Below are 23,763 nucleotides of genomic sequence, written 5' to 3' on the forward strand. Positions count from 1 at the left end.
TAAAACCAGTCAAGCTTATCTTGTGTTTCACTCTCACCAGGCACCCTCTTTCCCCAGGGTACAAGTACATGTAATACAACATTAAACTGCAAATGCTGTCGATGATTTAGTTTTCCATGGCCTTCCAGCCTGTTATGCAAAGCTAAAATACATTTCAACAAGCGGTTACAGGTTAGGAATTTCTACATTTACAGTTCAAGATTTAAAAAGCACAGTGATCATCAATAAAAGCATTGCTATTGTCCATTTGTGACCCTGGAAATAGACAATTCATAACACATAAAAAATAAGCCTTTGCATGCAGCTTCTAATGTACATTGTAATCGGTATTTCTGTAGACTGTACCTCGGTGCCACTGGGGCCAGCCTGGCCCTTGGCTCCGGGGAAACCTGGGAGGCCGATGGGGCCCCTGTCTCCCTGAGGACCACTAATGCCTGCTGCCCCCTGAATACCCTGAAACATAAACAGAGCAACTTACTTCAAACTTAAATATTTTCTAACTTGTTAAGAAAAGGCCTTTGTGAGAAATGCATTTGCTTGTTTATTCATTTATTTACATGTAATGTTCTGTAAGAGGGAACATTATGACTAAAAATTATTTAGTATCACATGTTAACCTACTGCTGCTGGGTTGCTATTAGCAACCATCCAATCCTAATATCCGGTACAACCAAGAAGTGTGCGTCACAAATAAATAAGTAAATGAAGTAAAGAAATAAGTGGGTGATCTTCATCAAGCTCCTCAATGAGAAGGAAGCATTGTGATAATATAAATGCATCACTTGCCTTGTTTTAGCACACACTGATCAGCCACAACATTAAAACCACTGACAGGAGAAGTAAATAACATTTGTCAATCTAATATTCTGCTGGGAAACTTTTTGGACCTGGCATCCATGTGGATTTTACTGACACTTCTAAGTATGCTTCTTGTCCACACATCTTCCTTACCAATGACAACAAGAATCATCCAACGGCATGCAAACTACATAGGTAGCTACAATAATGGCTTTCTTTCTTTCAAGGCTGCTGTGAGATTGCAGGTTGTGTTTAACGCATCACTGGGGAGAGAGAAATGGTTCCTCCAATCATCAAGGAAGTTTAAATTCCAGCTATTCCACAGTTATCTGATGGTCCTATGTAACAAACTGGCATGTCAAGATTCCCACCAGTTATTTCTATATAGTCTATATTTATACTATTTATGTGTTGAACACCAGTGTCTAAAGATGACGTCTGTAATAGCTAGAACCACATATTAATACAGCCACTAATACTCACATGAGCAAACTTCACAGACAAAAGTAAGTGAAGTTTAGGATAAGACTTTAAAAATCTTCAAAAGGGCCAAATTATAACCATTTATAACAAATAAATGATAATATGTTAGCTACTGAGTTGTAGAAGCTGCTGTCTTCCACATAAAGAAATGAGAGTGGTATCAGTCTCCTGACATAAAGGAGTAATTCCTATGAATACAGTCTGTTCTTTCAGCGTTACTGCTTCCTACTTTGTCTCCTTTAGGTCCTGGATCTCCCTTATCCCCATCTGGTCCTCTGTGACCCTGTTAAGAAGGAACTCATTAGCAAGTCGTCTTTTTTTTTTCTCTCTTTTAAAAATATACGCAGTGACTATAAATCTATCACGAACACCTACCGTTATTCCAGGGAAACCCATGTGACCCTGTGTCCCTGGTGGACCCTGTACAAAATATGACATTGTACGGTTTTAAATTAGCAGTGAAGGTTAAGTAATTACTAACAATAAAACCAAAGATTAAGAAATCAACTACTGAAGTAAGAATAATGACGAAAACAGTATTAGATTGCTGTGTATTAGTTGCCCACACAGAACTAACCCAAACAATATATTGAGTCAGAAGATGTTTGTACATATCATATCTCTAAACGAATAAAAGATTAATCTATGGTTTGACTAAAGCCCCGTAAACTATGTAACACACAGCATCCTGTTATGAGACAAGCCAACCAGCAGATGGCATCGTGGGGCTGTAACCTCACAGCATTGTGCTTTTAGATCCCAGTGTGAAAATAAAGTGATGTATATTTTACAGTCTGCATGAAAAGCTGCTGCGGAGACAGAAGTTACAGCACCACTTAAAAACCCTGCAGACCACTGGGACTCTCTGTAACATTCATACATAAATCACACCTTATCTAAAGCTGCGATCATATGTAACGTAATGTGTCTCAACATACTGTAAAACCCTGGAGTAGCATTTAAGTGGAACTCACCATGGGCCCTTCAAAGCCAGGTTCCCCTCGGGCGCCCATGGGCCCCAGAGGCCCCTGGCATAAAAACAAAGGAAGCAAAACAGATGGAAAAACAACAATAAGATAGTGTTTGAGCCTTTACTGTACATGTTTATATCCACCAGCATGCCCATTAAGCTTATAAAAGTTGATTTAGTATAAAATGCAAATCAAATGCATAGAATAACATGTGTTCTAAGTTAAAAACACTTAGTTTTGAACTTCTCAAAAGGGAAGGAGAAGAGTCTATAAAATCTTTAAGTGCCTAATGTGGGTCAGACTCAATAACATCTTTAAGTAGACACTGTCTCTTCAGTCACGTTGTTCAACATTTTTCAGATTTTGCAGCATTCCCTTACATGATTCTTATACTAAACCAGTCCAACATTTAATTTATTCATTTTTCTCAAATCTAATTTTTGTGTATTTGAGGTGTGAAAATAAGGGACAAAATGAAACACCTGGCAACAAACTTACAGGATCTCCCTTAGGCCCGGGAGCACCCATCAGTCCTTGATGTCCCTGTGGAAAAGTACAGATTAACCTCCGTGATTTACTGATAGCAAAGCTCCTATGCGGTCTTGCCTTGAACTGCACTCACTTGGGTTCCTCTGAGCCCCGGAGGCCCCACCTGTCCCTCTAAGCCTGGAGGTCCCTAGCCAAAACAAAAGGAAGTTAACTCATTTCATGTCAAACACAGCCTCTAAGCATTTCCAAAAGGAAAAATAAAAAGCGCATAAATAACCAAACAAAATGCATACCTGTGGGCCTTTGGGGCCAACACTGCCAGCGGCGCCCGTGTCCCCCTGAAAGAAACAACAACAGTGATGTATACACTGTGGAGGTATCGTGTAAACTCTATCTGGACATTCAGTTTGAAGGAACTGAAACTTTCCAGCGAACATCAAACTAAAACATCAAATGAATAAACTCCTTTCTTCTTATTTTAAGTTATTCCAAGAAAACACATTAATGACTGAAGAAAAATCACATTTAACTTGCAGATTATAATCAGTACTTAAGTGTAATCGTACCCTTGAACCATTTACTCCCTGAGCGCCAACTCGTCCTGTAAGGCCTGCTGCACCCTGGGACACAAAAACCGAACATGTGTCATACACGCAGTCAGAGCAGACGCACATTTTGCCTGACTTAATCTGTCCATCTGCTTACCGGCGGCCCTGGCAGACCTGGTGGGCCGTCCAGTCCGCTCTCCCCCTGACGACAAGAGCAAAATTCCATCAGATCGTCATCCATCGGATTAGAGTTTCTCAAAAAGTAAACAGTTCTGGACATTAATCACTTGCTAAAAATTTGTTCTTAGTATATTGAAGTCTGTATAAAAGTGTGTTGTTTATTGTGTGTTTGGTATTTAGCAACACGCGCAACTGTTTCAGTTGACACGTTCAAATAATCTATTAAGCACATTACAAATCTATCATAAAGCAGTAAAATAGCAGCAAGTTTTTAAAAAAAGATAACCAAACTAAAGACTGAAATACTACCATTTGTACTGACAAAGGTAGGTTGTAATAGTGAAAGGTGCAAACAAAAAAAAAAAAAAAAAGACTGCTTTTCATATAAGAGCCTAATTTAAACTTCTTGTCGAACTACATTTGTACAGCACATCACTCACATCAGGGCCGGGGGGCCCCTCTGGCCCAGTGCCGCCACGGATCCCCTGAGGTCCCTGCAGATAAGATTAAACATGTCGGTGACATAGTAATGTCTTTAAAATACACTGCATTCAAAGTGAGACGATTAACAGAGATTACTGCGTGATGGTGAGGGAGCCTGCGCTAACGCTCAAGTAAAATCAAAGTAAAACCGAGAAAAGAGCAGCAGTAAAATAGGTCAAAGCTGGAGAACTGTAAATTCAAAGGCGGACTGGATTAAGGATTAACATCAATTGGATGGATTAGAATTGGATCACACAAGAACAGCTGTTTCTGCCATTCTGACTCTTTTAATTGCTCCTGTAATGTGCTGGTGTGTGTGTGTGATGTCCGTGCCACTGTCATTGTAAATTAAGTGTTCTGATAGAAGACAAGTCACCTACTTTCTACATATGGCAGATTTATACATTATTTAAAACTGAAAATTCTGTTTGGTTGCACATATAAAACAATATCACTCACCGGTGGTCCGACACGCCCAGGTGAACCAGGAAAACCAGTAGCGCCCTACACAAAGAAAGAACACAGGAACATTACAGCATATCTGTGCAGAAACAGATGTCATAAGAGCTGTGCTCTGTCTCTTTTAAAGACTTTCCCCTTCATCGTACACAGATGTTCCAAAACAGCACGACCGTTCCTGCCAAGCATGGAGTTGCCAACATCCTGTGTCTGGTCAATCTCCTCAAACCACTGTGTTTTATAGGCTATAACCGTGCTGTGCCACAGACAATTCTGAGATAACAATCACACATTCATCATATTGGTTTGAATCTTCCGCGCATTTTGTAAGAGCAAGTCACAGTAGACCAGAGTGTTATCAGTTCAAAATCTTCTTAAACTTTTAACATAGATGACAACTGAATGCATCAGAGTGTACCTTCTCACCCGGTTCACCAATGTCCCCTCTGGGACCCTTGAGGCCAATGAAACCCTGGGGAAGGACGCAAAAAATGCACAGTGTGAAAATAATGTCTTTCATGCCATGAGTGTTGACTGATTTCATGTCATGACACCATTAAAAGCTGTAAGTGTTTTCTCCTTGGAGAACAGCTGCTTTGATAAGGACCTCATCAAATATGGATTTAAAGTAGTAATAGTAGTCTCCTGCTGCTCTCTTCTCTCTGGTCTCAGTTCTACTCAGCTGGCCTCCAGCAGATGGGTCCCTCCATAAGAGTTGGGTTCTGCTTAAGGTTTCTTCCTGTTAAAAGGGAGTTTTTTCTTGACACTGTCGCCCTCAGGCTTGATCTGGAGGTTTCAGGCCAGATTTTGTAAAGCGTCTTGAGGCAATTTATATTGTTACTAATGCTATATAAAGTGAATTGAAGTGAATTAAATTGAATTGAATTGAATTGCTTGCAGCTTGATGTGCATCACTCAAAATGATAAATCAGTACCACTTGCAGATGCTGTTAAAATGACTTAACAGTTTATGGGGCCCACATTCAAATATCCACAATACTAATCTAAGTTTAGCTGAACCACAATGATTCCTCACCCAAAAATATACACATCTCTAGCATGACAGTCATGACATTTATTTGTTTATTTATTAATACTGATACTCAACGTCTTGCCAGAATATTGTTTTTTTATTCCTTGTTCAAATATTGATTTCGATGCTGTTGCCCATTTTGTTTTCAGACACATTCCTCTTTTCATTTATATAAATCACACCATCACAATCATTTCATAGGAAGAGGAAAAATGTGTATTTATTCCAACTTTATGGGCTGTGTCCAATTATGAACTTCTTTTGTTAAAAGAAAACAAAGCATATAATATATCTCAAAGAAAAGTAGGATAAAAGTACCTTTGTTATTGGAGGCAAATCTGACGTTGTACCAGCACAGCACCAAGCCTTATTAAAACCAGTTTATTTTAAGCGACCATTTGAATAAAAAAAAAAGCAACTAAATGTACAAAATTAAAATTTCAGGCTAAAAGGTTACAGCCATGTGTACTTGACTCCACATTATAGAATGCATTACTTCATATACAATAAATCAAGCCTTCAAATGTCACAGACTTTTCTTCTATACAAAAGCAGCTGTGCTGTTTTATTCCTCACCTCATCACCTTTTTCCCCTTTGGACCCTCGTTCTCCCCTGTATCCCCACGGACCCTGGCGTCAATGAGACACAAGGTGGACATATTTCAGCAGATGGAACAAGAAAACAAAAAACATCATTTATATCACACTCCTGCTCGACATGCATGCTCTGTGTTGAACAAACAGAACGTGCGCACCTGTGGTCCAGGATCGCCGGGCGTACCGGGCTGACCGTCTTCTCCGTTGTCTCCGTCTCGGCCGGGGGTCCCAGCTCGTCCCGGAGGGCCCCTAGGACCTGGATCCCCCTGTCAGACAAGAGAAATGAGAGGGGGGATGATGGAGGTGAGCCACTATCGAACGTGACTCCTTTATCGGCATGTCAGTGGAAAGCCGTGACATTTTTATATGATGCATTAAACCTGAAAACAACATGACGGAGTTGAATATAAATGTATATCTGAAATCGAGGAAACGTGAAATAAAACTCTATCATCTACAGACATAGGGAGCCTCACCCTGGGAGCGCTACATTATAAATTACAAGTGTGTGCAGTGAAGACGCTGGCCTTTTCCACCACTCAGTACAGCCATTCATCACACAGTCAGGGCATCAGCCGAATAACAACACACTGTCTAAAAGATTGAGGTGTGCAATAGATCTGCCTGAAGACAGGTGGAAAAACATGGACAGATTCGTAGTGAATTGCTAAACCACCTGTGCTGGCTACATTTTAAACAGCAGTGGATGATGGATACAATGTAGGAGACCGACATCATGAATTATTTAACCGGGGTAACTTCACTTGAGAGCAAGGACATACATTTACATACAAGGTTTTCATTGGTACTTTAAGCCCTGTTAGAAACACGCCATGGTCTGGTTGAACACACGGTTCTGAGTGGCTGCACAGCGTCCATCGATTCCTGGTAAAGGAGCAGAGTGGACTAGAAATAATCTGCTGTTTGTCCAATCCATAATCCCAAATATATTCAGTTTCCAAGGATACTGAACAACACAAATTGAGTTTTTGCATCATTACACATACACTCATCAACCACAACATTAAAACCACATGACTAATGCCGCTAAGTTCTCCATATTGCCTCCCAACGCGCATTGACACAAGCCTTCTGAGGTTCCCCTATCAACTCTGACACCAGGACATTGGTAAAGCGAGTTTATGGGTCATGTGGGTTGAGGGGAGGGGCCTCTGTGGATCAGACTTGTTCAAGTGTAGTATTGTGGTGTAGAATGCCACAAAAATGCCCTGCTGGGGTTAACTGCTGCCATGAAAGAGTGTATGTCTATGGGGTGGGGGTGCCTGGCCAGCAACAATGTTTAGGTGGGCGGTAAGTGTCTGAGTAACATCTAAATGAATAACAGCCCCATTGCATTGCAACAAAACTAATATTTCAAGATTTAAGATTCAAGAATCATTTCTTGTCATTATGTGGGCCCCTAACAATATTTTTTGAATGGTAGCTTCTGAAAAGGTAGCACCCTAAATTTCTGGCCGCTGAGCAGCTTCACAAGAGCACTCCATTCATTCGTTTTCTACCTACATTGGGGTCATCCATGCAGGGAAGGAAACTAAAGCCAACTGCAATTCCTTGAATGGCCACCTGAAGCTGGCTCAAAAAGTGAGGCTATTTTCCATGTTTAAACGCCAAATTTTACAGCAGATATAAACATGTTTACAGCCTCATTAAAAACAACACTTTGCTCTGAGGGTCAACTTAAAGCGGGCTGATTTTTTTTATAGAACTATTTAAATGATATCAAGACATAAACGTATGCATAAATAAGCCAGTGTGCGAGAGTGACAGTTGGGTGGCCTGGATGTCAGTGTCCCCCATCAGTTCCACTCACACTCCACCTCCTGATTTTGGCCTTTTCTGTGTGGAGTCTGCATGTTGTCTGTGCCTGTGTGGCTTTTCCACAGCTTCCTCCTGCAGCCAAAAAACATGCTTATTAGGTTAACTGGTGCTTCTAAATTGGCGGAAGGTGTGAATGCTTGTTTGTCTTTCTGCATGAGCCTTGTCATAGATGAGAATAAGCCATTATATATTGTATAATGGATGGACGGACAATGAAAAAGCTCTTTGGATGGGACCATTCCACAAAATAACCTTTATCTTCCCATGCTTTCAACTCAACCTGATGATTTCACCTCCGTTCCATCACCTTTATTAATTAGAATTTGGATATTCCTCCCCTGATTCGAACACACAGTATACTGACTCTACAGATGCACTGTTGGTGATGTGTTATTATTTTTGCCCAAACACAAATGTACTTTCACTTGTGTAGACTACACAAATTCTCAGACACAAACACAAAAGACTGATATTTCTGGCCACATGGGTTGTGACAGAACAGCGAACAAAGGCAAGCGTTCCCAGGCCACCCTGTTTCTCATTACCAAGCTGGGCCTCACACAATACATGGCACTGGCTTTCAGTTTCCACATGGTCACAGTAGACTTCCAGGGCTCGTGTATTTTGAGATGGACGCAACACAGTCAAACTGACCTCTACCTTTAAAAAGCAGCTCTCCCAAACAAATTAAGTTAGTGGTTTACAAATTGAATGTAGCTCAGAAATAACTGGTGAAAAGCGAGGCCCCTGAGAGAGAATATGGAACACAATATAAATTTAGAAAAGTCGATCCACTGTGCCTCAGTATATTGAAATACACTTAAAAAAACTTCTTAATTCAGCAATAAAAATAATTTCATAGTTTAGTGTCTCTAAATATGAGAATGGTGACTTCATAGGGAGTGTCATGCATAAAGGGTTTCCAGACACCCACTCCCTTTAACCACACTCACTCTGCTCCACCAGCTATATTAAATTCAGCTGAACTCAACACTCAAGGACACATTATTTTACAATATCAGATAAGAATTGGAGGGAATTAATATAATTTTTACAATGCATCCATAAGACGTAACAATACACTTATTTTGTTACCTGAAAGCATTATTAAGCTTTTGGTGAAATGGTAGAGAAATTAAACGTGAAATAGGACACTGACTTTAATTGTTGGAATAAAATGAGGGAAATCAAGATGTATCATTTACATTGAGTTTATGTATGTATGTATGGAAAAATTGGAGTGTGGAAAAGGTCAGCAGGTATCTATGAAGTGAACTTCTGGGAACTAGGATCACAGAATCAGTTGTTGGCTAGATGGTGCGTCTGAGTTTTCTGCTGAGGTCAGCACAGGTATAAATATAATATATAATAGATAGATAGATAGATAGATAGATAGATAGATAGATAGATAGATAGATAGATAGATAGATAGATAGATAGATAGATAGATAGATAGATAGATAGATAGATAGATAGATAGATAAAAATGAGGGCAGGAAAGTTCCATCTGCATTTAAATCAAACCCATTGTTTTTAATACGGAAGGGAAGAAGGGGATTGATATGGCACCTAAGAACTGCTACTAAAATACAAAAATTGCATCTTAAAATTGAAGATACATGTTAGCATACATAAGGCATAGGTTGATTTTTCAAAGTGAAAACTTATTTTCGTTGACTTGATTATAATAAGTTCAAAATCGTCAATCACCTGCCTGGCTTCTTACCATGTCTCCTGGCATCCCCGGTCGTCCTCGTTCCCCAGGTTCACCTGGTGGCCCCTGAGAAATAGGATCAGTGAGATACATGTATTCATGTTCATCTGATGTGTAGACAACTGTAAAAGGAGCCCATCTCTAACCTGTATTCCAGGCTTTCCCATCTCTCCAGGTGGTCCAAGAGGGCCTTCTTTACTCTGCAAGCTCACAAAAAAGAAACTCAGGTTCACAGGACACACACTAAAAAAATAACTGTCCGCAAAGAAAGGCTATTGATGGTTACATCGTACTTACAGGCCAACCAGCACGGAGTAGCTGGTAGAAATTGGTTTGCTATGGGAAGAATAGAAACACGGGATAAGTTACAGATCCAGGAAAAAATGTTACAGAATTAAAATTACACCAAGCATGATGCCAACACTCACTGCTTCACCTAAAAGGGAGCTGCTGCAGTTAAAAATCTATCTTTGCCTTATCACTGACACTCGTTTTGAATGAATAAAGGTTTGCGAATGACCTTTTCGGGATATCCACACAAAGTTCAAAGCACATACAGAAACAAATCGCCTTCACAAACCACTAACAGACTTTTATGTCTGTCACATTGTTTCAATAACGGACTTAAAGTTCTCCATCATGCTGACATACTGTGTGTGTGTATTATACAACCTACAGCTGTGGCCAGAGTAAAAAGATCAAACAGATGAGGACAGAGCATCAGCTTGCACGCACAATAACTATAGGGTCGAAGGTTTTGCAGATCTTATGGGTCTATACCTATGGTGACTCACCAAGGCAGAATAATTCATGTATTGTGTGACTTGTCTCATATATCAATGAATTACACACTGGATAAAGAAATACTTTATGTGCTGTTAGCTTACCAGGATTTAGATAAAAAGTATAGGTCATATTGATGTCAAGTTTCTGCTGTTCGTAAGGAAATCAGAAACTTGGCCCAACACAATGACCAGAAGTAGGGGAAAAGTCTGGCTTTCTCAAGGAGAAACAAGTGATCAAACATTTCTTTCTCAAGAATGTTATCTTGTTAGCATACCAGTCCAGTTGTTTCAAATTAAATATACCAAATGCATATACAATACTAAGTTCTAGTTAAACCTTTACATTACAATTTGTATATATTTATACAGAATGTTCATTCATAAAACAACCGCCTTGGTCGTTAGGTGCTTGCACCTTTGAACACTATTCCAAAGCTCCTCGATATACATATAATAAAACAGACATGTTCCCGCCCGGTCTCGAACCGGGGACCTTTCGCGTGTTAGGCGAACGTGATAACCACTACACTACGGGAACTTGACATCTATACGCTAGTTAGCATGCTAGCCTGCTGCTAGCTACTCGATTTTAAACAAACAAACAAACAAACGAGAAACACTACACTATGGGTACTGATATGGCACGCTAGTTAGCATGCTATAATTTCAACTTTCTGCTGTTCGTAAGGAAATCAGAAACTTGGCCCAACACAATGACCAGAAGTAGGGGAAAAGTTTGGCTTTCTCAAGGAGAAACAAGTGATCAAAATTTTCTTTCTCAAGAATGTTATCTTGTTATCATACCAGTTGTTTCAAATTAAATATACCAAATGCATATACAATACTAAGTTCTAGCTAAACCTTTACATTACAATTTGTATATATTTATATGGAATATTCATCCATAAAACAACACATAATACCGCCTTGGTCGTTAGGTGCTTGCACCTTTGACCACTACTCCAAAGCTCGTCGATATAAATAAAACAGACATGTTCCCGCCCGGTCTCGAACCGGGGACCTTTCGCGTGTTAGGCGAACGTGATAACCACTACACTACGGGAACTGATAAGGCACGCTAGTTAGCATACTAGCACGCTGCATTTCAATTTGTTTGTTCTATTTCAGGTATTTCATCAAGATACACAAACTGATTTTGATTGTCTGATGTTGGCTCAAGATCCTAGATCCTAGTGTATGTACCAGCTATGACTGGAGTTGGCTGGAGTATGTAGAAATATTTCAGTTTGAACCAATGTGAAGAACTAATCAACTGACAGATGGATATTGCTATCCCTAAAGCTACTGCCAATATGGCTAAAAATGTAAAGTGTATCAATGTTAAAACTAATAATAATAATAACAATGATTAAATTTACAGTGTTTCCATTTACTTTCTATAAGTAGCTATTACTCTTGTAGACTTTATTTCAAGCTTAAAGAAAGGTAGGGAGAGGTAGGACAAGAGTATTTACTAAGCTTACTGTGATTCATGTACATTGTACCTGAAAAGCGGCCCATTCCTCAGCAGTGTTCTTCCATAAGTAGAGTGTTGGTAAACCCGGTGGTCCAGGAGGTCCCATCTCCCCCCTTTTTCCTGGATTCCCTTCAGTCCCAAGCTTACCCTGTAGACATTGAAAAGGCAGTTGTGTATTTATGCAAGACAAATCAATTTATGTGGGATAGAAGTACTTGATTTTCAGGTCAAGAAGTAACATGATACAACGTTGGGGCTCTGTCATAAAAAACAAATGTGGGAAGAAAGGTTTATAGCAGTAGGCATAAAAATGATGAAACAGAGCTTTAAAACAATATACCACCTCAGATACTATTTCAGGGGTGTACTAAACATCAGTTCACTTAAGACTAAGGAACAGAGTGGACACATCATCATAGGTCATTATGTTGTAAACCAGGTTCTGTTACCTTATCACCTTTAAACCCAGGAAGGCCAGGCTCACCAGGACAGCCCTGTGGAAACAATTAGCCTTTCAGTCCACATGATGCAAAACAGTACTCACAAAATGATACACCGTTCAAAACAGTGCCACATGGACTAAACTACTCTGCTAAAGTGACCAGAGAGATAAGCTGGAATCCTCATAAAAGAGTTTATGGCTCGTTGAAAAGGAAGACATTAATTTAAAGTCTCCCTCCTAAAACAGTTAAATTGTTTGAAAGTCTGTGGGTCTGGTACAGACTATGTTGTTTTGATGTTGTTTTAGTGTTCACATGCAGTCACTGTGGTAATGTTGGATGACGGAAATAAGCCATACTACACAATGAAAACCGCTATCTGTTGAGCCCATTACTTTATACCAGTTACAACTTGTAATTACCCTGTGAGGCAGGTGGATTCTAACAAAGTTTACAAGACTACAAGAATTTCCATTTTGCAGCATGCTTTGAGCAACGTGCCTGTGGTTGCACCATAATGGTTCAAGCAATCAGCATCCTGTGGGGAAGTAAGTGTGGCATTGTGGTATATAATTTTCATACAACTTTTCATTTTAAAATTCTGTGGCTATGTCATAAAAATATATTTACTTTCCTCAAACATGATTTTTGATACATCAGTAGTAAATAACTTGAGACAACACTCGTAAAGGCTAATTTCTGAGATGCTCTAAATTAAGTCAGAGAAGCCAAAAGAACACCAAGCTTCTTTTTCCCTACAGACGTGTCCAATCACAGAAACTGTGTTGAGCGATCCTGTGGATTTTATTGCAGCAGGACTCCAGACATAAAAGCATGTGTCTGCTTTTGATTCGATCTACATTAAAGTCCCCATAATGACCACCTCTTTAAGCAGGTACACCGTCCGAATGGATAGAATGAATTCACTTTACTCCTTTGCTCACATAACTTGGCGGCCAGAGGTTAAGACTGTCATATCAAGCTACGCTATGATAAATGGCTGAGGCTGTTTTCAACCATGTGGTTTTCTGAGTGCTCACATCAGGCCATCAAAGACATGTGGATCAACATATGTTCGAGCAACTTGCACCCTTGATCAGATTCAGATGGCAACTGATAGAGAATTGCACTTGAAAATGCAAAGCATAGACAGCCATCACATTTTTTCATTCACAAGGGTTGCCATTGATTCCTTTTTTTTTTTTTTTTTATCTTATCCCCTGACTGCTCTGACATGACACAGTTTACTGTTAAATCTGTGGGAAACAAGCACTTTCTTTGGTTATCCTAAGGGTTTTTTTTTTTTTTTTTTGGATGAAAACAATATGCATTGATATACTAAAACATATACTTAAGGTATTCTTAAAATAAGAACCACATAAAAACACTTACTTCCTGCCCCGGGGGACCCATTCTGCCTGGTGGACCTCTCTTGAGCAAGTACCTTTTGCCATCTGAGCCCAGGACCAGGTCTCCATCTCTGGATACAATGGTCACAATTCCAACGCGATCTTTGTCTGGTTGTTTACCATCATTCTTGGTTCTGCGATCGACATGTGTGATTGTCTGTGTGGACATGGGGCTCCCTACTTCATTTATCTTTGTAGATGACTCAGAGATAAAGACATGAGGTGTAGGTGAAAGAGTCCGGGTCTGTTCATCTGTCTCTTCTCTTAGTTTATTAGCATCTGTGGATGTTCTGGGACCTGAAGGGATCTTAACGGGAAATCCTAGTGAGGGCATCTTAGGGGAATGTCCGTTATCTAAGTTAATGATTTCATCAGAAGGTTTTCCAGGGAACAACAACGGAGTCCTCCCATTTGAATCTGTCTTCTTCTGTGTAGTAATGTTCTCTTCCAGTTTTTTAGATGATTCAGATTTTCCTTTTTGGCTCCCCTTCAGTCCGTTCCCGGAAGGTTTCCATTCAGGGTTCACTTCTCCGCCATTTTGAAAAATTGGATCGAACAAGTCAGTATCCTCGTCCACCAGAAATACATCCCCACGACCCACTGTACCTTTCTGACTGGGTCTGGCAGGCACCGTCCCATCCCCTCGAGAACTCCCTCGTCTGCGGAAGAGATTCTGTTGAAAAGCAAATCAAGAATTAGAGCTATTCATGATTTTTCTCTCAGATTATTGCTGTGGATTTCTGTTTTGGATTATGGCTACAGTTAAAATCTGTTTGGGGTATGGATCTCTTATTGTGAGGCTGTCTGTTGTTGTGTGAAACTGTCAAAAATAAAATAGGTCTACAGTTGAAAAATGTCACAAGAAAATTGGGGCTGTATGATTTTTTATTTTTCAAATGAAAAGTGTAGTTATCTATCCATACATCTATATAAAAAAAATTATGTGAATGATGGAAAAGAACATCTTGATTTTATGATGGTCCAACTCTTACTTAAAAATTGTTTCCCATTACCCAGAAAGAAGACACTGCTGCTGACTTTGGCATCTTCACCAGTGTTATCTCTTAACTGACATCTGCTATCATTTCGCCTGTCAGTTCTTGTGATCGTCTTACATTTCAAGACAGTTACCACTGACCCATCTGTCAACCAACATCAGTGATTTTGTCATTTCTTTTCAAAACATTCGAATGTGCTGTCTCTTATTAGAATTTCAGTGGTTTGCATTTAGCTCCCTGTTGAAGCCAAACCAATAGAGTGTACATGAAAGATGGACGCAGCCGCAGTGATGTCATTGTTTTGTGGACTACCGTTCTGAAGTCTATCCATCGCCATCTTGGGTTTTGTTTGGAGCGGGAAGGGACCATATTTGGATAAGACTGAGTAGCTGTAGAAGAATGACGGTTAGATCTTTACTAAGCCTCTCATTGGGGCCTGATATTTACTTCATTATAGAATTATTTTTCAAAAGGACCACGAACAGCAGATCAGATCAGAAGAGTTCCTCTCAGCTGAAATTACTTGTGGGAAAAAATGTATCGACTTAGGATTGAGAACGTAATGATTTTTGAATGTTTGTTAAAGCCAGACATGTTTGGAGCCAATCCTTGACAACCAGACGTGGGAGTGCCACTTCAGCATTTATATTCATTTTCACACAGAGTGGCTACACCCACCCTACATATACTGCCACTGTGAGTCAGATGAGGGAGAACTTCATTTTACTTCTCCTTGACCATTATTGTAGGTCAGGTATCATATCTTCATTTATAATTCATTGATCCTTGATGGGGAAATTCATTTGGATGTAAGCCACCCATTCATTTAGACAACAGTCTGTACACTTGGGGGGATTTGTAGCCTTCAAGATGTTTCACCACTCATCCAAGTATGGTAACCATAAAGACAGCTGTGGAAGAGTGAATAGAGAAGCAGCTTTGGGACTGTAATTAGGTCTCAGATTTGTAATGGCTATGCACGTGGCTGAGGTACATTGACCAAGCACCTGAACTTGTAGAGTTCTTTAACAACCAGTTGAGGCTCAGTCAGAGGCTCTAGTCTCAAGGAGTAAGGTTTGGTGAACATGGATAGGGTCACGGTCTCCTCCAACGACCAGTTAACTGACACTACTCATGCACGTCTTATCGAGAAAATTCCACAGGTCCAGGGGCTTGCTCAAAGTACCTAACCACTCTTCCACATACCCTTGTGGCTGGGATACCATTGCAGTATCCAAAAAACTTTGTATTTGTGTTCTTCTGTAAACATTAACCATGACAAGATTGGGTTGTCTAAGTTGACAGGTTTCATTTCAATTTGCCCCGCCTCCTGTCCCATTTTGCCTTGAACAAAGTAGTGCGCAAACCAAAGCCCTAATTTATACAAAATAAAACTATTGTTCTCACTGTAAATCAGTCTGTCAAAATGTGAAGTTATTATTACAGACTTTCATAAATTCACAACCCCTTTCTAGCTTTTTTTCTGTCCAACAAACACTGCAGCTTCTGTGGCATCCAGGGGTGACAGTGCAAAATTAACAGCACATAAAACTCAATGACCCAGGCCTTTCAGCCTTGCCCCTCACGTGGCAATACATACACGCACAACAACACATAGCCAAATGCTGGGCCTCGGGACCACGGTGGCATGATGAGAGATGCCTTTCAGATGAAGGGACCAAAGGGCTATAAATTTAGTTTGATGACCCTAACAGGCTGAAATGGAGAGCACTAAAGTAGAGCTGAGAGGCATATGGAGAGCAGGAGGACAGGAACAAGGAAGAGAGGCACGGGTGTGCATGACCTGAAAACAATAAACAAAATACCTTTGGGAGAGTATAAGTTTGTCCAGGTGAAACACAGTGTTGCACTGAAAAACATGTCCTTTTTGCTCTTGTGATGTCAGTTTTCCCCTTCTCTCTTTTTATACCTGTCGTTTGTTGGGAACATGGGGGCATCATTTTGAGTGAGATCCCACACAAGCGTTGTGCATTTGTTTCTTCTGAGGTATTATTCAAGTACTTAGTACAAGGCTGGCTCTACTCTACGTTTGCACCCAAAGAGCTTTCACTCTACAAAGCATTACCAACTTAATAGTTGGTGTTAATACACATCCAGCGATATAGATGTGATGTGTTGATCTCTTTAATTGTGCATGTGTCCAGTCCTTCAGTTACTACTATTACTATTTAAACGCTTAATTGGGTTTATGTCTGCAGACTTTTAGTGCATGTCTTCATTATGTCATATTTTCCCACATCTCAACTGAATAAATCCTGCTAAGTTAAGGCCACTTTAATGAGTAAAGGTATAAATATGGTTTGACACAATTTCAGCATCTGTGGTCTGTGACGTCTGTGGTGATTTTAAATAGTTTTTAGGGTTCCAGTTACACCAACAACAGTGGTTGAGAGTGGCTGAATCCCATTCCTCCGAAGAGCTGGAGAAATAACCCATAGACCGCATGGATCAAACACATTTTATGAATTAGTACAATTATTACAGAAGGGATCTCAAAATTTCCTTTGCGGTTACACACATTTGTCAAGGCAAAAATCAATTGAACATGCTCTGAATGTGTTATGAGAAAAAATTATATGCCCTAACATTAGCCAGAACAGATCAAATCTGTATGTACGATGTAACCCAAACACAGTGTCATGGCATGACACCGGGTTTTATTTTTACGCCCTCACTGTTTTCTTTCATTTCTGTGGCTGTCTTCTGCAACTTTCAAAGCACACTTTCAAAGCACACTTTGAAACACGTGGCTCAGGCAGGAAATGCATTACTACCAAAAATATATGATTTTCAAAAGGTGCTCCGTGGTTTTGTGGGACATTAATAAATTGATTGCCTTGAGACCAGGCTGAAAACCCAGCAACTATGCACCCAGCCAGCCATGCCAGTAGAGGTCTAAGACACACAGGAGACCCAAGCAAGCACCAAGCTAAAAACAAAGGCCCTTTCTGTCTTTCTTATCCAAGCCCATATTCAAGCAACCGGCCCCAGCTGATAGGCTGACACTGGATCTCCTCTGGTCAACACCGTCCCCTCAACTTATCTCTCCTCCAGTCTGTGAGATATTCCTATGAACACCAGCTGGCCAGGGCTACTTAGCATACTTAGTTAGAGAAACATGATACATTGGCCAGTCAGTCAGGAGCCCACAGCTATCAAAATGTTTTCAACAAAGAAATGCATGCTCAGTGAAATGTCCCTATTGTGTAATATATCTGCAGGCATTCATAACCTTATTCATTCTGTGTGATGGAGAACTCAACCAAAACATTAGGGCACAAGACAAATATTATTCAAAAAATACATGGCCAACCTTTGCCGGACATGTGGAATCGTTTCTGGATTCCTGTAGTGTGATAGTGTTTTGTATTACAAGTGAACATATGCATTGATTCCCCACAGAGTTCATCTACGTCTGAAATCACTCCCTTGTTCACTCATAATGCTGTGCACTCAATGGCTTTATTGATGATTTTATGATGGGCATTAAAGTAAAACTCCAGACTTTGCTGTACGTTGTGTGGCACAATGTGGTGGATACATTTACACTACATCCAGACACTCAAATAAAAAAGAAGCCAATATAACCAATTTCATGACAACACTTTTGAGCTCAGGACTGCTCAGTCCACTCAGTCTGTTCATCCATGTCTGTTGGCATGACTGAACCAAGCCTCTGCTATTATTCAAAAACACATTGGTGAGATTAACTACACGCATTGTAGTTTAAATTAAGGTCTTGAATTTATCTAGAAATTTTCTGGTACTCAAAGAGCAGTTACAGTGGCACATATATCCGTTCGCTCACACAAATATTCTCACACCCATGCTTAGCAATCGGGGTTCAGTAAAATTATAAAAATAGTCCCCAACAACTATTCATTTCTGTTTGTGTAGCGTTTTCTTCACATCTTCTATGGAATCCTGTGAGGATGGGTGCCTCCACCAGGGTAAATAAGTCATTGTTAGGTTGTGGTCTTTTTAAGGCGCCTGCTTACAAGGATCAGCAAAAATATGCAACAATACTGCAGACGCCCTGTGGAGAAGTTTATGGTTTATGGTTCAACGCAGAATTTGTTGAGCTGCTTGATTCATTTTTATTAATGAAAGGAGAGTAAATCTCTCTTTCATAGATCAGCGCCTTAATCATACTCACACAGTTGCTCAGTACAGCTCTGAGTTGTATCTGCTGGTCAATGTGCTGCTGGGGTCAGGTCCAATGCACTTCAGTAATGTCTCTGAACAGATATCTGAATATGATTATGCAGACTCTGTAAGTAATGAACAGGATTTTGGTATCTAAAGCGTTTCTATTTGTGCAGGTGGTCGTGACAAATCGCATATCAGTAGCGTTTGGATGCATGCTGGGCTGGAGGTGGGAGTCTTTGACCCCGTTTTGTAGAGGCAGAGTATGAGTCTGTCATAGACACTTCTCTGATTAGCCTGTAGCCTTTGCAGCGTGCACCTGTTTGCTCCAGACACAGGTGATGTGGGTCAATGTCACAGTCAACGTTTTATGTTCCTTTGGTGCATCTGTGTCATGTCGCATTTGTCAAGCAAATACCAAAGCTGATATCTGGAGGTGACACCAGAAGCTCTGGCTGTCACTCTCAGAGGTTAAGCATTCATGTGACAGCCAATGGATTCCCAGAATGGCACCTCAGTGGCACTGTGGCTGCAGCAAATATGGTTATTTTCAAGTCTTGGAGCCAGCTACACCACATAATTTTATGTGGAACAGTTGGTCAAGACTTGATATCCTACAGGAAACATTCAAGACATGGTCCCATGGTCCCAAGTTATTCACAGATCAGGCATAACATTATGACCACCTTCCTAATATTGTGTAAGTCTCCCTTGTTCCTCCAAATCAATTGTGGCTCATCAGAGAATGGACATGGGCCTTCTGAGTGTGCCCTGTGTCTGCTGACAGGATGTTGTTAGTGGGGGCCTTAGGGTCCTATAGCTAGAGGGGAGGGGCCTCCGTGGATCAAGCTTGTTCCAGGCAGCGTGCCTGGTCCGGTCTAGGTGGATGCTACATGTCTATGTAACATCTACACGAACGCCACATCCAAGAATTTCCCAAGTAGAATACTGAATTGTCATAAGGTGATCGATGTTATTCACTTCTCTTTTCAGTGGTTTTAATGATCTACTCTGAATGTTTATCTGTATTATTAAAATAATGATCACAACATTGGCGCTACATGAGAGGTTGAACCACGCCTGAGAGTCAGTCGTCGGGACATGATTTCAAACACTACTGATGTCTCCATAAGTAATGTTAAAACACAGCAGCTTTTAAAGAAACAGAGCAAACTTACACAGCTCGTGTTTGAGTAGTAGTATGCTCTCAAACAAAACTTAACTAAGCCCAGAAAATAAAGTTCTGTGATTGTACATCATGTGCCAAGACTGTGTTTACATTCTTTTGCTATCTCATTCTAAAGGCCCTCTAGTAGCAGGCTCAAGCAAGTGAGCAAGTCTTATCATCCTCACAAACAGCACTTCTATTGCTGGAGTACAGAGGCACCATGTGAAAATATACGTCTTGGTGCTATACTGCAGATGATTGAATGACAGTCGGGGTTTCCAGTGGTTCAGTTTGTGTCAGTAGCACGCATGGCTGGAGGCTACTAATCAGACAGAATCATTTTACTGGCTCCCATTAAACTTTCTTAATACTCCTGTCAAATGATAACTCTTTTGCCCCTTTTTTGAAATGAAAGCTTTCATATGTTCTTTATAACCCCAAGGCCTCTGAAATCCAGTTTATTATGATGACACTGTTCTTCTCTCATAGGTCATACCACTTATTTTGGTTTCCTTAGAGATTATTATGGGGTTTGAGGTTGTAAGTAATGACAAATTAGATTGTCTTCTTTGGTTTATTTTGGAAGTTCATTGCTCAATCAGATGACAAATTAAGACAATCTATCAAGTTAAATATTTTCTGTAAAGACTGACATTATGACACAGAATTCAGTGGATTTGCGAATGCATTCAAGTATTAAGAGTGCGTCTGCATTTCTTCTTCAGTGTGCTTTTACAGCCTCTAAGGCGAGTAGGCCTACTGGTCCAGCTTGCCAGGACTTGAATCATTCTAATTGTTTCAGTTACACTATCAGACTGTGGTAATGCAGCTGGCACGGTGCGGTTGGGACAATCGGTCCGATTACATCAGCTCCTTTAAAATTCACGAGCATTGCTTATCAGTACTGACAAAAATAAAAGATCATGATTCACCTTCTGTGCAACTCTCATCAAATACTTGTGGGAAACTGCAGTAAAAAAGAGTTAGGGGGACATGTTGACAGGGCACACCTGGCTTAAATTAATGGTTATTGCTTGATCACTGTATCCCTCCATCAGCACAAGTCTCTTCAGGAGGCTGTCTGTATGTGGAGCAGACCCTCTGTATGAAAAATGAAAAACCTACGGACGTCTGACAAACCTGCTGCAGGCTACAGAGCTATCATCTACACACACACACACACACATGCACATACACAGACAATGATCACTTGCTCCTACAAAAGGGCTAATCAAATGGCAAGGTCCGTAAATCTCGCCAAGACACAGGTATGTAGACTGGCTGGGTCTTGCAGGCAGCAGTAGGCAGTTTTGGCCTGTTCATTTCAAAACGACGGTAGTCTGATGTTTCAGGAATAGGGACAGGAATGCTGCACACAGTAGAACTTGATCCAAAAGTGATAACAATCAGGTCTGTCATTATGAATACGATAGAACAATTAAACTTTGCAGCTAAGGCCAGAAATTTGAAACACACAGAAGGGAAACCACAACAGTAGCCTGACAGAGACAAATGGCAGGTCAGTGTATTCAGTTGCGTATCTGTGTCTGTCTTTGCCTTCGAATTCCGCCAACACTTGCACAGTCTGAGGTGATGCAAGGCAACGCAAGTTAACACTTGTGAGTGTATGCAAATGTCTTCATGTGATGTTTGCTCGTTGTCGTGCGGGTGCGAGTTAGTGTGTGACTCTCTGTGCCAGAGCTCAGCAAATCAAGTGTGGCTTAAATGTCATGTCATGGTTGAGGATTTTATCCCCAGCAGGACCACCCATGTTCGAAATGCCACAGTTAGTCGGGATCAAAGCATTCACACACTCGCCAGTGGTGGTCCTGGCATACACAATAAGATCAAGAAGCATGTAGGAGTGGAAGGGAAACATTTCTCGCAGAATAAAGTTGCTCCCACTTCTGAGATAGCCACTGAAGAGCCTTTAAATGGAGCTGCATCTGTAATGACTGGAAGTCTATCCTTTTTACTAAATGTGTTCTGCTTGTTTTACCAGGTTTGCGATGTTATATTTTGTGTCATGTCTGGTACAATTCAAAGCACTTGGTTGAAAAATAAGAATCACACAGCAGTGTAACCTTGTACTTAGAGTAAAATCAAAAGAACCAAAACATCCAAAACAGGCAAAAGTCTTTTCAGTGCACCTGACCGCACAGTCTTCTACAATATACTTTGCATCACTGCAAAAGAACCAAATGTCTGTGTGTGTGTGTGTGTGTGTGCAGCAAGTACCTTTTCATTCTGCCGTCTTTGACCTTGCACATTCAACCCCTGTAAATCCAGCACCAGGCATCCCAGCAGCAAGTACCACCCAGCATGGTAGAGCATGACTGCAGGAGACACTGCAGGTCTGTCTGAACTTCAGCTCCGTTCACATTGTGCCCACAGGCTGACACAGGAGGCTGATCCAGCTCCCAGCAGACACACCCACACACCTACCGGGTTGACACCCAGCACACAACCACACGTCTTGTATAAACAATGTATCTAATCATGCGTGCAAAAAGACCATACCCCAGCGCATTAGCCCTCACTGTGAATGGGGTGGACGTTGGAGCTGGCATTTACTACTGTAATGTCAAATCTTCGAATCAACCGCAAGTCTTTTAACTAAATCTACCCTCTTTTGTACATTCACAGAATGTGGGTGCATGTGTCAGATGTTTTAAACACATCGCTTCTTCAGCGTCCAAATTGTTTGGCAGCCCTCAACTAACCAAACTTGGCTGAGGTTGGGAGCGAACATCTGATCATGGCGAGCAATTGGCACAAAACCGTAACCACAGCATCACGGGCAACTGAAAATGTGCCTCAGAGAATGACTGTTCTTCCCAACTGAGGGAAGCACAATGAAGAAAACAGGGACGAGGATGATGTGAGGGAATCCCCACTTCCTTCACACATAGATGGAATTCGTTTGAGGGAGCCTGCACAAGAGAGAAAAAAATATCTCTGAAGTGGAAGCCACAGTGACCAGATTTAGTGAAATTACCACAGTTGAGAGAGTATTTGAAGGGAAATATTCCCCATGGATTCTCTGAGGTTGGCTTGATTTACACAGTCACGTCAAAGTGAAGAAGAGACCTCCCTTGCATGAAAGTCAAAAACGGCGGGGCAGCTCCTTCTACCAGGAAGCATTGCTTCATGTCTAATAGGAACAAAAGGAGAGGTGGTCTAGCATAAACAGCAATATAAATAAACGAGAGCAGAGGGAGGTTGATTCAGAGTGAACACAACCTCTGTGGGTACTTTAAAACTGGCTGGCAGATGTTCGAGGGGAAATCAGTGATGTCTTTTTAATTTTAAACAACTTCCCGGCACGTCTTCGTCCTCCCCGCTACATAATGACTTCCAGAGGTCTCTGCTGTTTCTGCAGAAACCATAATTCGCATTGAACTTTTACTTTTGGGAGGGTTATCTGTCCTGGTGGAAGGTGATCTGCTGATGCAGCACACTTGTGTCAACTTTCCATAACCTAGCATTTAACCTGATCTGATTTATCTTCACAGCGTGGGTACCCCCGTTCTAAATTATCGTTTTGGAGAGGAAAATTATTAGTATGAGCGTGCTGGGACTTCTCATCTTGAGAAAATTGTTCTGAAGCTCTTAGTTACAAAGAGAAAGAAACAACCAGGGCAAGATGTCTACCTCTCCTCTGTAGTCATATACTTCTCTAAATCCTTGATCTCCCTGAGCTTCACCTCTTTTAATAACCTGCT

The 23,763-nt window shown here is 40.8% G+C and overlaps 1 protein-coding gene and 2 non-coding genes across 4 annotated transcripts in view; all 3 read right to left on the minus strand.

The window, feature by feature from the left end:
- The window catches only part of si:ch211-196i2.1 (collagen alpha-1(I) chain), a 95,888-nt gene that overhangs the window by 33,731 nt on the left and 38,394 nt on the right, over positions 1-23,763 (minus strand). The window contains exons 1-21 of one of the 2 annotated variants that reach the window (XM_047568936.1): positions 22,277-22,416; positions 13,689-14,378; positions 12,306-12,350; positions 11,885-12,004; positions 9,892-9,930; positions 9,741-9,794; positions 9,607-9,660; positions 6,200-6,307; positions 6,021-6,074; positions 4,830-4,883; positions 4,412-4,456; positions 3,910-3,963; positions 3,447-3,491; positions 3,308-3,361; positions 3,035-3,079; positions 2,875-2,928; positions 2,751-2,795; positions 2,256-2,309; positions 1,657-1,701; positions 1,511-1,564; positions 346-453 (exon numbers count right to left, since the gene is read on the minus strand). In XM_047568936.1, coding sequence (XP_047424892.1) covers positions 346-453; positions 1,511-1,564; positions 1,657-1,701; positions 2,256-2,309; positions 2,751-2,795; positions 2,875-2,928; positions 3,035-3,079; positions 3,308-3,361; positions 3,447-3,491; positions 3,910-3,963; positions 4,412-4,456; positions 4,830-4,883; positions 6,021-6,074; positions 6,200-6,307; positions 9,607-9,660; positions 9,741-9,794; positions 9,892-9,930; positions 11,885-12,004; positions 12,306-12,350; positions 13,689-14,378; positions 22,277-22,372 — 1,917 coding nt within the window. In that variant the 5' untranslated portion in view covers positions 22,373-22,416. Of the gene's footprint in view, positions 1-345; positions 454-1,510; positions 1,565-1,656; positions 1,702-2,255; positions 2,310-2,750; positions 2,796-2,874; positions 2,929-3,034; positions 3,080-3,307; positions 3,362-3,446; positions 3,492-3,909; positions 3,964-4,411; positions 4,457-4,829; positions 4,884-6,020; positions 6,075-6,199; positions 6,308-9,606; positions 9,661-9,740; positions 9,795-9,891; positions 9,931-11,884; positions 12,005-12,305; positions 12,351-13,688; positions 14,379-22,276; positions 22,417-23,763 lie in introns of those variants that run through there. The other variant, XM_047568935.1, reaches the window with a different exon arrangement.
- trnav-aac lies at positions 10,845-10,917 on the minus strand. Its single transcript has one exon. It is a non-coding gene; the product is annotated as a tRNA-Val (tRNA).
- Positions 11,373-11,445, minus strand: trnav-aac. The gene has a single exon. It is a non-coding gene; the product is annotated as a tRNA-Val (tRNA).

This window comes from Mugil cephalus, chromosome 19 (genome assembly GCF_022458985.1).
Source record: "Mugil cephalus isolate CIBA_MC_2020 chromosome 19, CIBA_Mcephalus_1.1, whole genome shotgun sequence".
NCBI classification, from domain to species: Eukaryota; Metazoa; Chordata; class Actinopteri; order Mugiliformes; family Mugilidae; genus Mugil; species Mugil cephalus.